The 16,153-nt window shown below is 43.7% G+C and overlaps 1 protein-coding gene across 9 annotated transcripts in view; it reads right to left on the bottom strand.

Annotated features, from left to right (window-relative positions):
* Positions 1–16,153, bottom strand: part of CTBP1 (C-terminal binding protein 1) — a 197,522-nt gene that overhangs the window by 24,481 nt on the left and 156,888 nt on the right. For 6 of the 9 annotated variants that reach the window (XM_054172368.1, XM_054172370.1, XM_054172367.1 and 3 more), the window contains one exon: positions 6,133–6,287. In XM_054172368.1, the coding sequence (XP_054028343.1) occupies positions 6,133–6,287 (155 nt within the window). Of the gene's footprint in view, positions 1–6,132; positions 6,288–9,619; positions 9,837–16,153 lie in introns of all 9 variants that reach the window. The other 3 variants (XM_054172373.1, XM_054172374.1, XM_054172372.1) reach the window with 1 other exon arrangement.

Here is a 16,153-nt window from a genome sequence, read left to right as displayed (position 1 = left end):
CAAATACTCTGAGCTCTTCCATGGAATTCAAGAAAGGTTAAGAGGAAGGGGAAAAGAGCCTAGCCTAGCACACCATACCCAGCAGTGATGAATTCTGCTACCAAACAGTGACTCTGCATCCCACAGCTGACAGAAGTTTATTGTTCAGAAAAGGAGAAAATACTCCCTTCTCTTCCTATGGAAACTGGATTATTTCACTTCTTCACACACTTCTGTGTTCCCCCCCTTCCATGCACTACCCAATACTCTCATTGCTGCAGGGGGTATAGCAAAATGCACAAATCCTTCCCCAGCTCAGCTAGCTCCAATGACTCCAACAGGTTCCCATGACACACCTCACATCAAAGCTCTGCAGAGGCTGTAAATTTCTTATTCAATAAACTTTTGGGTCTGGTACCCAGACAGGTCCTGTCATGGATTATTACTCACACAAGCATTTTTTAGGGTACTGCAAGATCAGTAACAATAATCAACACCAACAGAAACCATTTAGAAAACCTTACTGCAGCAAAGCAGTCTGGCGCTCAGAGGACTACAGCTGCTGGAACCCAAGCTCTGCAGCTGTAATCATGAACATTAAAACACACAACTGAAAATTTTGAAGGAAAACAAACCCAAACCCTGTGAAAATGAAAGAAAACCACTTCTTACTGGAGACTTCACAACATTATTTCTGCTCTTTCCACACGTGTTGCTGGATTCGTAACCCCAGTTGTAAGTCTGATAAAGACCAGAAACCTCTGAGTAGGATTTGGATTTATTTGTAAGAGTGAACAAAAGGGGAAAAAAAAACAGAAAACAAACCAGAAATGATACATCCTTAAAAACACAGCTATGAGATAATTCAAAGAACAGCTGTAGGCTCTGATCTTACAAATGATTATACACACAGAAAACTCCTTGATTGTCATGGTACAAACAAGTCCTTTGGAGATTGCATCTAACAGTCACCGACCAGACAGGCTGCACTCATCAGAACGTGCTTCCTTGAGCTGAAACCAACAGAAGAGTTTACTTCTGCTTCTAGAGAAACATTACAGCTAGTACGGACCAAGCTGAAGCCTAAGCCTGGGGCACTCTACACAAGAAATAATTCCTCTTAGAACCAGAGTACCCACCAAAAACACCCTCAGGGTTTACTTTGTCCCATTCATTCCTTGAAGAAAACAGTTCCAAAAATCTCACAGCTCCAACAATATGGAAATGTCTTCTAATTTCCAGCCTCAATTTATTCACAGCCCAGCTCCTATCCCCTCATTCTGGCGCCAGCCTGGCCCATTAAGCTGAGCTTGCTCTCCTTGATGTTTGCAATCCAAATGTATTTATAGACAACCATCATATCCCCTCAGCATTTGTCTGGATGGACTTCACCAGCCTAGTCCTTCCAGTTTTGTCTGGGATGATGCCCTTCTACCCCTACTGCACTGCGCTCACACAAGCCTAACCTCAGCTTTTCTCTGGGGTGACTGCACCAGGAGTGCTGCTGAGGTCTGTCTCCCTCCCAACACCAGCACTGCCAGCAACAGTACCTGTACTGGAAATCCCTCCCAGAGGTATTTCTCCACAGCCACTGTCACACTGCCAGCTGACCCTCCTCCCCAGCTTTCTATCTTCCTCCCAAGATTATAGTACAACTTCTTTACCCAAGTCACAGTACTTGCTCATTCAAGCCCCAAGGTCCTCAAGCTCTCTGTAACAACTCAGCTGTCTCCTCCATTCCAGGTTTTATCACATACTTCCCACCCTCCCAGGGTTGCTCCAGATGGCAGTAACACAGGAAAAAACATCCTATATGTAGCTATCAAAAGAGCAGGACCCTCCTAAGGCTCAAGTGACAGCCAGACCCTCCTCTCAGGCTGGGAAGAGGCCAGTGGCTGTGTTTATGAGAGTGCTGCCACTACTTTGAGGTCTGCATTAAACTGAGGCTAAAAGACAGCTGAAGTGGCTCAGACATTTGTGTTTTACAATGAAGCCACTTTTCCCTCCCTAACCATGCATATTTGATTAATTCAGCCAGTCAGGGCTCTAATTTGGACCCATTATGCTACATTTTTGGGCCCATCTAGATTATGGGTTGGCACTAGGAGACAGGAAAGTATGGGAAAGCGCGAGAAAGTGTTCAAGAGAAGGAAAAGTATTTCCCAGCTCTGGTTTAATGCTGACCAGCCACTTCCATGGGCAGTTATTCACCCATCCAAGGGGATACAGAACAAACAGATACAAATGGAAATTCCTTTTCAGTGTTTGAGCCTCTTCAAAGGTTGTGGATCAGTTAGCAAAGAAAGGCATCGCCAAAAACAATCTTCTGTGACTGATTCTCTAACACTCATTTGTTAATTGTGTTATTTCACTTTTTGGAACTGAACATGTGATTGAAAAAATACCCAAAAGGCAGAAAATCTGAAATTAGAAAACATTCAGCAAGAAATGTTAATAATGCCACTGATGGATTAAAAAAAAAAACACTAGAGAAGATGTCTGTATTTTGGAATTATTTGACTAAGTTCTATTCTCAGTCAATACAAACACTAAATGCACACAAGGAAAAGTTTGACAAGCTTGTCAATGAGTAAAATCAAAACTTGAGCTAAATTCAAGTATAACATGAAACTGAATCCAGAAGAAGTGTGAACAGTCCTGGAAACTGAAATAATCTTCAGAGAAAAAGAGCTGTGCACAGGAGTAACTCAGTGCTACAGCAGCATACCCAGGGGTGAAGGCAGGAGCAAGCAGGGAGTGGATGTGGGGTTTCATCCTGATCCACGACAAACTTGATTGATACAACACTCGCCCAGTTTTATCACGCAGACATCAGCTCAAGTCAGTTTGAGTGAGCTATTTAACAGGCAAGCCAGACATTCCAGATGAACACAAAAGTGTGTGGCAGTCTGACAGGGCTCCTCCATGATCTCTTGCAAGGGAAGGCAACATGATGAAGAGAAGAAGCAGAGGTAGCTGCCTAACTTCAGCAGCCACTCTTGCCTTCATCAGACAGCTGTGCTTGTCAGCATGTCATCTCCAAAAAGTATGTTCCACAGTCACCAAAACAATGGAGACTTTTTTCACATTGGGGTACCAAAACAAAAAAAACCAAAACCACCAAAAAACAAACAAACAAAAGAGTATTTTACCTAAACTGTGTAAACTTTGCTTTGCATTATTTGACTGTGGCATGGGTTGAGTGGAATTGTCTGCTGCTACTCAATGCCACGCTGCCTTCATGCCAGCTTCTGGAGCAAAGTATCATGGGGCTTGAAGTTCAGATGTAACATCAGAGGCTTCCTGTTCCAGTTGCTGCTTCTGGTTTTGGGATGTTGGGTTTTGCCACTGGGCTGGCTGCTGTGTGCTTGGGAGGGGGAAAACTGTTTTCCCTCTTGCTTCTGTATTTTGCTTGCTTTTCTGCAAACAGGCTCAGGCCAGTGTGCACTGGATTAGCACCAGAACAAGAGGACACAGTCTCAAGTTGCACCAGGGGAAGTTTAGGCTTGAGGTGAGGAGAAAGTTCTTCACAGAAAGTTGTTGGCCATTGCAGTGTGCTGCCCAGGGAGGTGGAGTCCCTGGAGGTGTTCAAAAAGGGATTGGATGTGGCACTTGAAGCCATGGTTTAGTAGTCATAAGGTGTTGAGTGACAGGTTGGGCTTGGTATTTGAGGTCTTTTCCAACCTTATTGATTCTATGGTTCTATTTCTTCTCTAGTGAAACACTTGATCTCAACTACCTAACACAGACATTTTTTTGTGTTACTTTCCCTCCTGTCTGTGTGGGGGCAGAGGGGCTTGTGAGAGCAGGCTGTGCTAACCCAGGGCAGACCTACAAAAGAGTGCTGCACATCCAGCGTGTCATCAACAGCCTGGCACACAGGGGAAGGCTGCAGCAGGCTTGTGGCTGTTCTCAAAGCCTCACGTGGACCCTTTGCAGTGTTGCAGTGAAACTAATACCATTAAAAGTAAAAGCCAATCTGCTCAAAAGGTATTTAAGGGGATCTCCAAAGCTGCTGATTCTGCTGCTTTTTCCAAGTCCTTGTGTCTTTAAGAGACTATCAGCCCAGTGTGAGGTTGCCCTGATTCACAGCACTGTCAGTAACACACACATTTCACAAGACGCACTTCAGTAGACCCTAAATATTGATACTTAAGTTTATACTGTACATAAATACAAATACTTTACACAAAACAAACAAAAGTGACTTGCAGGCTCCTGAAAACCTTCTCTAAAACCCCATCTATCCCCACACTGTATAAACTACATGTGCACACACAAGTGACACAGAGGATATTTTACAGACTGGAGAAATAACACACACAAGATCCACACACAGCTACAGAAGCAATATGCACAACCTACAGCAAACCTCTTTAAGAGCTCTATTGAAGCTGGTCTTTCAAACCCAGGGTTTACTGACAGTTATAGGCAGTTTGAGGACAGAGGCTGATTTGAGAACTGACTTTGAAAATACTTTTACTAAATAAAAGGCTTTAATGAAAAAAAAATTTAGCAGGAGTTCTGTGTATTACCTTGTATGTTCCACTAGCAAAGCTGAAGTGTGTTCCTTTTCAGCCTAAGCCTATCAGATGCTGTGATGGATTGAGTATCTACATGAGAGGATCATGTCACTGATGACAACCTATCAATCCACACAGCTCCATCTCAAAAACCCTATTAATAATCACCATGAACTTTCAAGCCCCAGTGATCCTTAGTGAAACCTGGTACTGGAAAATGAAAGAAACAGTTAGCTGATACCCAACCTCACAAGGCTCTGATCTGTCTGTAAGAGCGATGCGTGCTGCTGGCTGGGCACAGCAGCTTTCTGAAGGGTGTCAGTTCAGGAGACACTGGCACTCTGCCCCTTCACCTGTAACACTGCCACTGGCAAATCTGGGAGATGTTGGCAGAAGGTCACTGAACACAAACACCAGCTCTGTGCACAGCCTTACTGTGACAACTGTACCTTAGCCACTTTGTTGTGGACGAAGGTGTAACAAAAGTTATCAGGATTTTCTTTTGCTGATCTTTTCCAAGTCTTTCATAAGGAATTTGATCCAAGGCTCTTTCAGTTTTAGGCTCTGGATCAGCTCCAAGGTGACTATTCCCAAGGATACATTAATGCTTAGAACAAGGTGCCTTCCTTTACATGTATTCCTTGACAGTTTCCTTGTGATGGAAAACTAAAATGCAGCAACTGCATCATTAATATAAAGAACCACCTGAAGCTGGAAAGATTGTCTTACTTAACCACTGACATAAGAGGAACAAATCTAAGACTCACCTAACAGCAGCACCATTCTTGATTTGTGTCAGTTTCAAAAGATCTGTTGCATTATGAGAGCTCTCCAGCTCTTCTTTGAAACAGTCTTAGATGGATGTGAAAAGGTTCTACTGCTGTCTAGAGAGCAGCAAGGATTTGGGGTAGACATGAGGCCTTCAGGCTGAAAAGTCTCTGAAGAGAAAATGCAGGTGTATGGCTTGTTGGCTCCCTAGGCCATCATCCCCAAAAGTGGGTATCCCTCTAAGAAAATGAAAAAACCTCTGACAGCACTCAGAACTGCTATCTGTTTACAGCTCCCAAGCCACCAGGAAGGGTGTGAACTTCTAGAACAGACAGACACATTCTTTAATTAATTTTCTAAAGTATTTTGGTTTACCATTTGTTTGGAAACTTTTCTGCAGCGTCAGTTCTCAGTGCACAAAGCCTCCTAAGCCCATCTGCACAATTCCTTGGCTAAACAGAGAGGTTTGGAAGCTCCTCACGTGGCCACTCCACTCCTGAGATCTGGCTGTCCAGCTGCAAGCTGAGCCAGACTGTTTACAAGCAGCATTTCATTTAACATAACAACATTTCCCCAGAGGTAAGTCTCTCCATGGATCTAATTCGGTAGGTGAGCATATGGACAACATCTGGCCGAGGAAACACTGCATGGAAGCATGTTTCAACAAGAGACATTTCCAGCTTTGCTTTATCCTCATGTTTTATTGCTTACTGGGAATACCCTGTAGCTGCCTCACTGGGGTGCACAGCCACTGACTACGTCAGAGCCGGACGCATCCCCACAGCTAACAGCATACCCTCGCCATTCATCATCACGGAGTTACTTGTTTCCAGACCAGTTGAATTATACCTCTAAATGTTACCTTTTCATGAATCTCTTGTGTAGACTGAGCATCACAAAATGCCACTGTGGCTACGTCCTTCAGAATAGGCATTTCTACTGTACAGTCCCTGCCATCCAGCAGCGCGACCAGGGGGCGCGGGTGCATGGGCCCGTTCATGATTGGAGGTCGAATGCCTGGGAAGAAACAAGAGAAGCCCTGTTAGTTAAGTCATGCAAATGGGATAGGAGAAACAAATTTGCTTATAGCTACTGTGTTTATTCTGATGGCAGAAAAAAGGACAGAAGCTAGTAAAACAAGTAACGACTTTACAGTCAGCAACCAACTAAAGCCAGAGGGTATAAGAAAAAACATGCTGTGGAGACTGAGGAGGCTGAGCAATGGGAGATGAATAAAACCACCAAGTGGATAAAAGCACCACAGTGTGTCTCTTAAGGAGATATCCTCACTGTACTGTTGAGAAGATCCTGTGTGATCTTCTCCAGGATTTACATTTTGACTGGATTCCACACCTTTGTGAGCTCTGGACAGTGAGAAATACCTTGTCCGGGCTTGCCGAGAGCAGCTTATGGAGTATCATAAGCAATTAAGAGAGGATTTGAGTATTCAATTTACATAGATTTTATTCTCAGCAGGTCATCATCATCTAACTGAAGAAAGCCTACAACAGCAAAACTTTGAATTGACTGAAGATCCAGCGTGCCAGTGTACAGGCTAGCTGCTGATTTATGTAGGTCTGCTTAGACTTACAAGCTTTGCAAAACAATTCTGTGCAGTCTGTCAAACTCCATCCCATTTAATCTGCCACTTAGAGAACTTGAACAAAACGTCCCCCTCTAAGTCAACACCATGCTTGGAACGTTGCAGAGGGACAGAGAAACACACTTTAGATATCTGGGGCAATTAAAACCAGTTGGAAGTGCAGACTTGATTTATGTTCTCTTTATGGAGTCTTAAAATGAAAAAGTAATCCTTATAACACAACATTTAGAGAACATCTTTTTAACAGTAGAGATGCTACCGATACACAGAAGTACTCAAGGGAGTAATAATAAACCATTGCATTTAGACAAAAGCAGTTAAGTGTGGGTGGGGAAAAAAAAAGAAACCAAGAAAAAAAAATAAAGGACTTCCTGAAGAGATAAGGAGAAGCAAAAAAAAAAAAACCACCCACCAACCCAAGACTACAGTACATATTTTTTCCTCTCAAGCAGTTTTAAGCACTGCAGAGTGAGGCAAGCTAGATTATTTCTTGTATGCACATTTCAGCAACGTATTTCTGTCACAGTGTGACTTTAAAAGCGCTGCTCGCGGCTGGATGATACAAGTTAGTCCAACGTTACTGCTAAACACAGAGTGAGGTTCCCCAGTTGCTTTCTACAAGCAAACCCTGCATCTCAAATCCCAGCCTGTGTCAGAAAGCAAGCCCTGCAAGACTGTCATCTGCATTTTAAGCGCATGGAGAATCAGCAGAATCCCAGCTGTATAAGATAGCTGGAGAAGAAAAACAGCTGCTGGGAAAGCAGGCTTTCAGAAATCAGCAGAAGCAGCACACTGCTTCCCAGGAGGACCAGGCTCAGGCTGAAGGAGTCTGTGACCCTGCAATGGCAACTGTCCAGCCTGCACACAGGCTCTGTGCCTGCCCCTTACTGTGGCAGGGTGACAGGCCAGCCCACCTGCAACCTGGCATTTAAGCGCTTCACCTCTTCAAACAGTTTTTGTACTCGATGCGGACAGAACAAGAGTCACCACTCTTGGTTCTTTTAAACCCCAGCATCTCCCAGCAGCTGGTGATGCCCAAAGACCAACTCTGCAGCACTCTCACCAGAGCAGACAAATGTGAAAAGTATTCACCAGCTAAGTTTTCCATGGGTACAACACCCATGAAAACCACACTGTGTTGTAAACCTCTACTGTGCCAGAGATGCTTGGAAATACTTGTGGTAAACAGATTCCTTCAGTAATATCCAGCCACCAAAATCAAATGGAAGCCTTTGTAGTGTAATTTTGAAGAACTCTGCATCGTGCTAGCTTACTACTGTTACCTGAACCAAAACCAGACACATAACCTTCATACAATCACTTGTAGGCAATAAACCACAAACTAATAATGTGATGCAGAACACAAACACTACAGGAACACACAATGCAAAGTTACATCATTATCCTGAGAATAATTTCTATCCTTTAATGGGAACTTAAGTTATAAAACCCCACATTAAAATTACTTTAGAACACCCCAAAATAAAGCATATTATAACTTGTTCATGTTTCTTTCAAAGCAGTGTATCTGATAGCATGAGTAAAGTGCAATTAAGTCTTCAAACAATGTAAAAAATGCCACTGCAAATCCTCTTCATGTTACACAGAGTAACTGTACTCATTTTATGACTGAAATAATATGGTCATTGCCTTAATTGTCAGCCCAGTAAAGCTGGGATTTCAACACCACATCTGAATGCCAGCTAAAATAAAACTTAAACCCATGAAAGCAGAACTTTGATACTGAGGTTGCTGAAGATGAAGGAAAATGGCACAGGTGATTCCCTTAGAGCTATTACTAAAGAGCAGACAGAGCCTAAACAGGTAAGAGAAAATGACATGAAAAACTGTTGTTTTCAAGAACACAAACCACATGCCTTTACAGCAATGAATTCTCCAACATACATGAAGGTGTGGTCTGGCTTTCCCCTCACGCCAGGGGCTCCACTGATTTCTCAACCCAGTAACTTGTGTCCAATGCTAGCGCCAAGTGGCATGCCAGACCGAGCCCCAGAGCATGGAAACCAAAGCCAGAAAAACAGCTAGAAGGAAAAACCCTTCCTGAGCAAATCTCAGGCTGTTAAAAGTCCCCAGAACTCAAACACATCCAGTGACCTTGACCACGAAACCCCTACAAACCTCTGCTTGCCAAAATCCTTTCTAAACTCGAGCAGAGACTTCCTGTTGCACAATCCTCCTGCCTGAACTCCGTATCGCTGATCGCAGACAATAACTCAACACTTGAGTAAACTCACATTAACTCCAGCACAGGGGCAGCCACTAGGCAAAGTTTACATTTGGAAAGGCACGGTTTCACTCTGAATCAGAAGCCTTTGAACAAGAAAAAAAAAGACTTCTTCCACCGTTTAGATATATTCTGCCTGTTTCTTATCTAGAAACGTCACGCTGCACCACAGGTTTGGCTTTGCAGCAGCCCTCTGGAGTGGCAGGATAAAGCAATGTGTATTTAAGAGCAGTATTTTCCATGCCTGCATTAACAGTAAATCATGCAGCTTGGTGCCAGAGAGGAATAACTGTAAACCAGGCAAAAGTGACATTCAACACCACAAACATGAAACCTATTTGAAGAAATCATTTCCCTCAGCTGGTTCATCCAAGTATATGGTACAGCATTGCACATAACACAGATAAACATCACACCATCCACCCCCCAGCCTAGACCCTTTGTAATAAGACAGCAATCTCTATTTATCCTAACTCAAGACTTTCAGGAACCCCTACCAACCTGACATCTCTTAATCTGAGCTTGATTTCCAGGGTCATGAATTCGATTTCTCAATGCTTTACAATCTTCAGCATTCTGAGGCAAAATAGCAGCCTGTCATTCCATCCTCATTTTCATGTCTTTAATTTGTCTTGCAGCCTCCTGTAATCTTGAACCAAAGCTCTTAAACTTCTTATCCACTGCAACCTCTGTAGCCTGGACGGCGTTCAAACTTTTACTAAAAATTAAACACAAACAGTACATTAAAACAACATTAAGGGTCTGACTGGTGCTCACAGAAGCCAGGAAACTCAAAGCTTAAAGCTTCTCACTGCAGCTGTACCCTTCCCCTGTCACTGCTAGCTTCCCACCACACCTGCTGGGCTGCCTCCAGCCAGTAGCATACCAGGGACCCTGGCGGACTATGAAGACAGAAGTAGGACACCTTGGCCAGGACAGCATCCTGCCGGGACCTACCTGAGCAGCAAACACCACACAGGCAGCACATGCTTTGCTAGAGGAGCAGGGATCTGAGGATATGGTGTGACTTCCAACACCACTGTGGTAGTTTCAACCCACTACAACCACGCAAGTGCTCCAGTGAGTACCAGTACCAGCTGTGCTGGAGCACTGAGTACTCCATGTAGCATGAGAGATGGAGTGAGAAGCCTTAACTATGAACTTGGTGGTTTTGCTGGGTATAAGTCAGGCCCTTAAGGTTATCTAAATGTATTTAAGGGGGAAAGAAAACAAAAAAGACAGAAGTTTCCCACAACAGTTCTAATCCAGCCATTAGTGTATTTGGGGGCTTTTCTTTCTCCAATATGGAAATCTGGTGGGGAAGCCTTTGCCCCAGTAGCAGCTGCCATGCCATGCCCACTGGACTGTCTGAGGCAACAGGTGTAGGTGCCCACCAACAGGGGAGCTGTGCCCAGGCAGCAGATGCCCGCCACACAGCTGACACAAGGTTGCCTGCTCTTAGAGGATCAAAACCTTGTTCTAGTCCAGCTTTTGTGGAAAAACTGTTGGGGATTGAAAAAGCAGCTTCCATCTGCAGGGCCCAACAGGAGGCCGGCCCCATGCACAAGCATGTCAGTGGCTGTGGGTCTCACAAGCTAGAGACCAATGGAGTTCTTGCCAAAGAACAGAGGAAGGGCTGTGACTTATTACCTCAGATCCCTGGCAGCACAGGGACACAAACTACCAGATCCACCTTAGCACAAGAAGCTGACTCAGAGCTACTTTAGTGGCCTGGTTTGCTCCTGTCCCGAGCTTCACCTGCACCTCCTGCTGCTACCGTAACAAGGGTGATTCTTTGTGTGCCAAGGGCCAGGGGAGCCGAGTCCAGCACCACTCACAGCTAGAGGACAAGCACTGACATGCTCTAGCCCTCAAAATTTATTTTCTGCCTTTTGTAAAACAGCCTTTACTCTTAAATGGATAGGCAGCCAAGTGATCCCACTGCAAAAGGCACAGATCTCAGAGTAGCCCTTTCCTGGCACTAGAAAGCACAGCAAAATGCAACAAGCTAAGTGACTGCTGAATATTCAACCATGTCTTCTGAACCTCTCTCTGCCACTAATTCAACATTAGGATCTCCCACACAGGATGTGTGTGCAAAGGAAAGGACTCTGGCAGATTCATAGGCTGCAAGTTTGACCTATCTTTCAGGTCCCTAAATCCATTTGCAAAGCCCATGTAATTCTTTAAGTGGGTTTTTTTTTTTTTTTCCTCCCCCAAAATACATGCTTCCATTCCTTTTTTTTCCTGAAAAACACATCAATGCTAAAAAATCACAACACTTCCCAGAGACCCTGCAATGACAGAGCAGTATGGAATGGAGGACAGCAGCCTGGCAAAGCAGTTTCCATTTTCAACTTTATGGGAATTCTTACAAGCGCAAAGATCAAATAAGCAGGGAAACTCCCTTGCCAATGGTCCTTTGAAAGAATCTGTCCTACCAAGCTTCCTTGAATCAAAGTGATTTAAGTTTTTAACAGAACACATACTCACAAAACCTCTAATCAATATTTACAAAACCCAAGACCCCAAAATGACAGGTTGAGCATTCACCTAATTTACAGTCTTGCACATGTTACATGTGACCGATCCCCTGGGGCGTTTTACTTTACTTTATATTCTCACCTAGGCTGTAAATTCGGTCAGAGCTGTCACTTATTTACTATAATTTACATGTTTTTTAAGAATAAATGCCAATATTAATTCAAGTAAAGGAGGAGTTGTCATAACAAACAAAAAATATCCCACTCCTAATGCAAGCACAGAAGCTGTTATCAATTAGGCTTGCCAAGAAACACTATTAAAATTCCTAGAAACACCCTACTCCAAAAACATATTTTAAGGTTCCTGACACATCATGCATTTTTATAGTTTGGACTTTGCCTTGGTACTCTCATCATTCTGAGCACCGTGAGCACAAGCACCATTTAGATTCCAGGCAGAGCAAAACTCTAAAGCAAGCAAGTAGAAAGAAGCTTTAAAATACAGTACATGTAGAAGGAAAATGCATTCCAGAAAGAAATAATTGTCCAGTACTTTGGATGCTGAACATGCAGTGCAAAAGTCTCCTGATACCACCAGAAGCAGAGCAAACACCTTTTGCTACCATCTTCAATGTGAGCATTTGGGATGTGGGATTGAGGGGAGGCAGAGGGTAGAATATCCTTAAAGAACACCGAGAAGCAGGCACAAAAAGGCGACAGCTACCCTCAGAAGCCTGAATTAATTAGCAGATTACATTTAGTGCCATTCTTTTCTCATTTAATGTTTCTAGCCATGCTTCTGTAGATTTTAGGAACCTGCTGCAAGTCTTACCAAAATTAAGAGAAACACTCCTAAATTGGTTTTCAAACAAACAAGCTCTGGACCTCACAATACACGTCCAGGAGAAAACTAAGCCTCAGCTTTAATTATAGCTCACAAGCAGTCCCTGCTGAAGACTCAAGAGCTCAGAGGTAAACACCAAGCATGCCAAAACGTCACTGGAAGAGCACAGCTAATGAAGATGCTTTTTATTTACCCACACTCAGTGGAAACAGGTCATCTGCCTTCTTTTCTTTGTGATTTGCAAAGGACCAAGAAAAACAGAAGTTGCTTCCTCTGGCGTTGACCTACTGATGTGCAAGCAGAGCAATCACACCCACCTGTGTCCCTTTGCTGACTGCAAGGGCTGAGATACACCCAGCCCCTCTCCAAGGCGCTCACTCCTCCTTCCTCACACAAAGCATCTCAACAGAACCACTGCTATGTAACCACCACCTTGGCCCCCAGACTGTCCGAGGCGCTTTGGTTTACAGACACATCACTGCTCTGGTGAGACACGAGCCTGGGTACCCACACCATTGCTGCAGTATGCAACACAAAGACCTCACCACAGTATTTTGAGATGACTGCCTTACTTGGTTTTCTTTTGGTAATATAGGCAAGTAAAGAAAAAAGCCGCTGATTTCTATTAGAAAATCCCACCTTTCCTTGCTTGCCTTGGAACCTGCGAGTCATGGTTCCTTCATTACTGTTCCACACTTACACAGCTTGCCACACTCAGACAGCAGCCTGGTAACTGTGAGGAGATGTATTCTGCTGTGGTTTTAAACAGTGGTCCCTAACCAGTCTTTTTGAAGCATCTAGCAATTTTGCTGCTATTTGTCTAACATCTGTCAGCATGCACACAAACTCCTAAACGCTTGTCAGGGTACAAAAAACAAAGGTCCCACAAGGCACATCTTGAAAGTCTATGATCAGAAATGAAGGTCTGTGAAGGGGAAACAAAATCATCTGGCAGCATTTTGTACTGCTACACATGTACTTCAAACAGCCACGAGGAAACTGGATTGCACATCTGTCCAAAAAAAACCATTCCATGTGCCTATTTGGAGCATGCTATAACAGTGTGTATGGTCTTAACTAATACTTCTCAAAATACAACTGAAAACAGGATGAATCCCACCTATTTAGTATCAAATGAACCAGCAGTAGCAGCATCATGTTGCTGTAAAATGCTTTCACTGTGTATCACCAAAGTAAACCAAATGACAACACTCAGTTACAGCTCTGTGGAGCACCGAACCCAGAAGGTATCAGCAGTAAACCACACGAACACCACCACTGCAGAAGTGCTGCTTTCAAGTGACAGATACATGAAAGCTCCAGAGAAAAGATAAAACATCTTAAAGGACTGAGTTTCATGTCTGACATACAGCATTTCAGTACCCCTGTAAACACTGTTCCAAGTATTTTGAGCTTAAGGGAAGGATACAACTCAGTGCTGTCGGAGCTACCCCACCTGAGCACACTCCCACCATCTAAGGCTGCCAGCTTTTATTACTGACCCCACCAGTTTGACAGCGCCATGTGGTGAAAGGCACAGGCTGCCCAAGAGATCTGAATCACTGCAGTGAAGCTCAGGACAGGACCCACCAACTTGAGTCAGAACTTAAGGGATTAGGACTCTCCAGTAGCCACGTTTGCCCACAGCTACAGGCTGGGATGTCCCAGTTCCCACCGAGGCATTATCTGCTAAAATACAGAACTGAAGGCACCAATCAAGCCTGCATCAAATACCTTCCCACCAGGTACAACATGCTGGGTATTAGTCAGAGCACACATCCACTTTCATCTTCTCCCCAAGGACTGTGACCAGGGAGCAGACTGGTAATGGCAACCAGGAGGGAAATCCACCTTAACACACCCAAACTCGAGTTTAAAATACAACTGAGCTTGTATTCCAGCCCATAAACTTTATAGGCTGGTGGGTGTGACTCAAAAGAAAAAAAGAGGCAGCCAGAAAACTCCCACTGACAGGAACTGGAGAAACAATGTGCTGCAACACTTATAATGGGAGCAGATGATTAACTGCCCCAGCCATTCCAGCAACAATATCCACTGTGCCAAGACCTTCCACAACACTTTCCATGGACGAAGTGCTCCTGGAGGTTCTGAGGACAATACCTGGGATACAGAACACAAGCCTAGAAGCAGTAGGCCAAGCAGGGTTGCACTGCCACAGGAAGGGCCCCTTTTACCCACGTGTTCCACAGAAATCAGGATGCAAGCATTGCCTTTTCTGTTTGAAACCTTGTTATCAGAAGTGGCATCTGGGCTGTGACTTTGATAAAAGCTGAACAGCCACATAACATTAATTCAAACCCTAATACACTTAAGAATGATTCCTTATTTGCCTGTAAAATATTACATGAACTATAAAGAGAAGGGCAAAAAATAAGTCACCTTTCTCTCTCTCCTCAAAAAAATGCTTCTCCTACAGCAAGTTAGTTTATTCCAGCAGGTTTGGTGCTGGTGTTTGGTTTGTTGTTACAAACCACTGCCTGAGCTCTAAGCATGCTTTGCAAATAAACACCTATGCTTTGCAAATAAATACCACTTCCTAGCACTGTCAGCGCAACCCCTTTCAGAGTATTAATTGCACATTATATTTTGAAGACACTGCCAAGGATTTATTGCAGAATATAACTCCTGGTGGCAGCCTGTCCCAATGACTACCCTCTGTGCTCTTCTCATGCTTCAGATGTTATACACTGTCTCAAAGAAACCCAGTGAGGCCAGCAGAGCCAACGTCAAAGGTTTCCTTCATTCTGATCCCAAACACCACCAGCAATTTCTCTAGCAGCCCACCTGTACTTTGCCCAAGAACGTTAAACTGTTACTCAGGGCCACTCCTTATTCTCCTTATCAAAAAGTCTGAAGATAAGCAAGTGTGGGGCCTCAGATAATCAAATTGAGTTTCACAAGGTTTCCTTTTGAGGTCAGCAGAACACACTCAAATGACACTAAAAATAACAGCACAGAAGTATTTTACACACTGAACACTGACCTCTCCATATTCTTTATAAACTTGTTATTGCTTTCATTTTGGAGAAGCATCCAAAGTGATTCACCACCCTCTTAGCTGTGCTAGACCTATCAGCAATCTTTATAGTGGAAAAATAAATCACTGTGACTCTTTCTTAGGGATGGGAAGAAAGAGGAGAGCTAAGAACTTCCTCTAAGATGCATGATTCAAACAATTTTTAAAGCTCAAACATACACATATGTAGCCCAAGCTTTTAAGATCAATGTAATTAAAAAGGAACAACTCAAAACAGTAGTAAGGTCTCTGGTAAAGGAGGATAACAAACCCCCTCTTTAGTTACACACCATTATGTTCTTCTGTAAAACAAAGCAACTCTGACAAACACTGAACCACAGAGCAAAGTACCCCTTAAAAGCTTTTTTCCCTCTCTCCCTTTGTTGGTTCCTCCCACAGCCATGAACCTCTGCTATTCTCTGTCAAGATAAGAAAATGGTTGCTGATGACTGCAAACTAGAGAAGAGTTGTGTTGGACAAAGGAGAACGTCTGGAGCATACAGAAATCAAAGCCCTGCACCTCCCACCCAGGTTCCCCTGCAGCCAAACCAAGCTTGAATAAATAGGATTTTGTGAAAAGATGTTCATTCTGAAGGTAAGCAAACAGGATGCATAAAAATGACAAGCTGACTGAGAGGGGGCCAGTAACAACAGCCAAAGTGCCAAACAAA

This window comes from Dryobates pubescens, chromosome 23 (genome assembly GCF_014839835.1).
Source record: "Dryobates pubescens isolate bDryPub1 chromosome 23, bDryPub1.pri, whole genome shotgun sequence".
NCBI classification, from domain to species: Eukaryota; Metazoa; Chordata; class Aves; order Piciformes; family Picidae; genus Dryobates; species Dryobates pubescens.
Note: the sequence above shows the minus strand (reverse complement) of the source record. Positions and strands in the feature narration are given on the sequence as shown.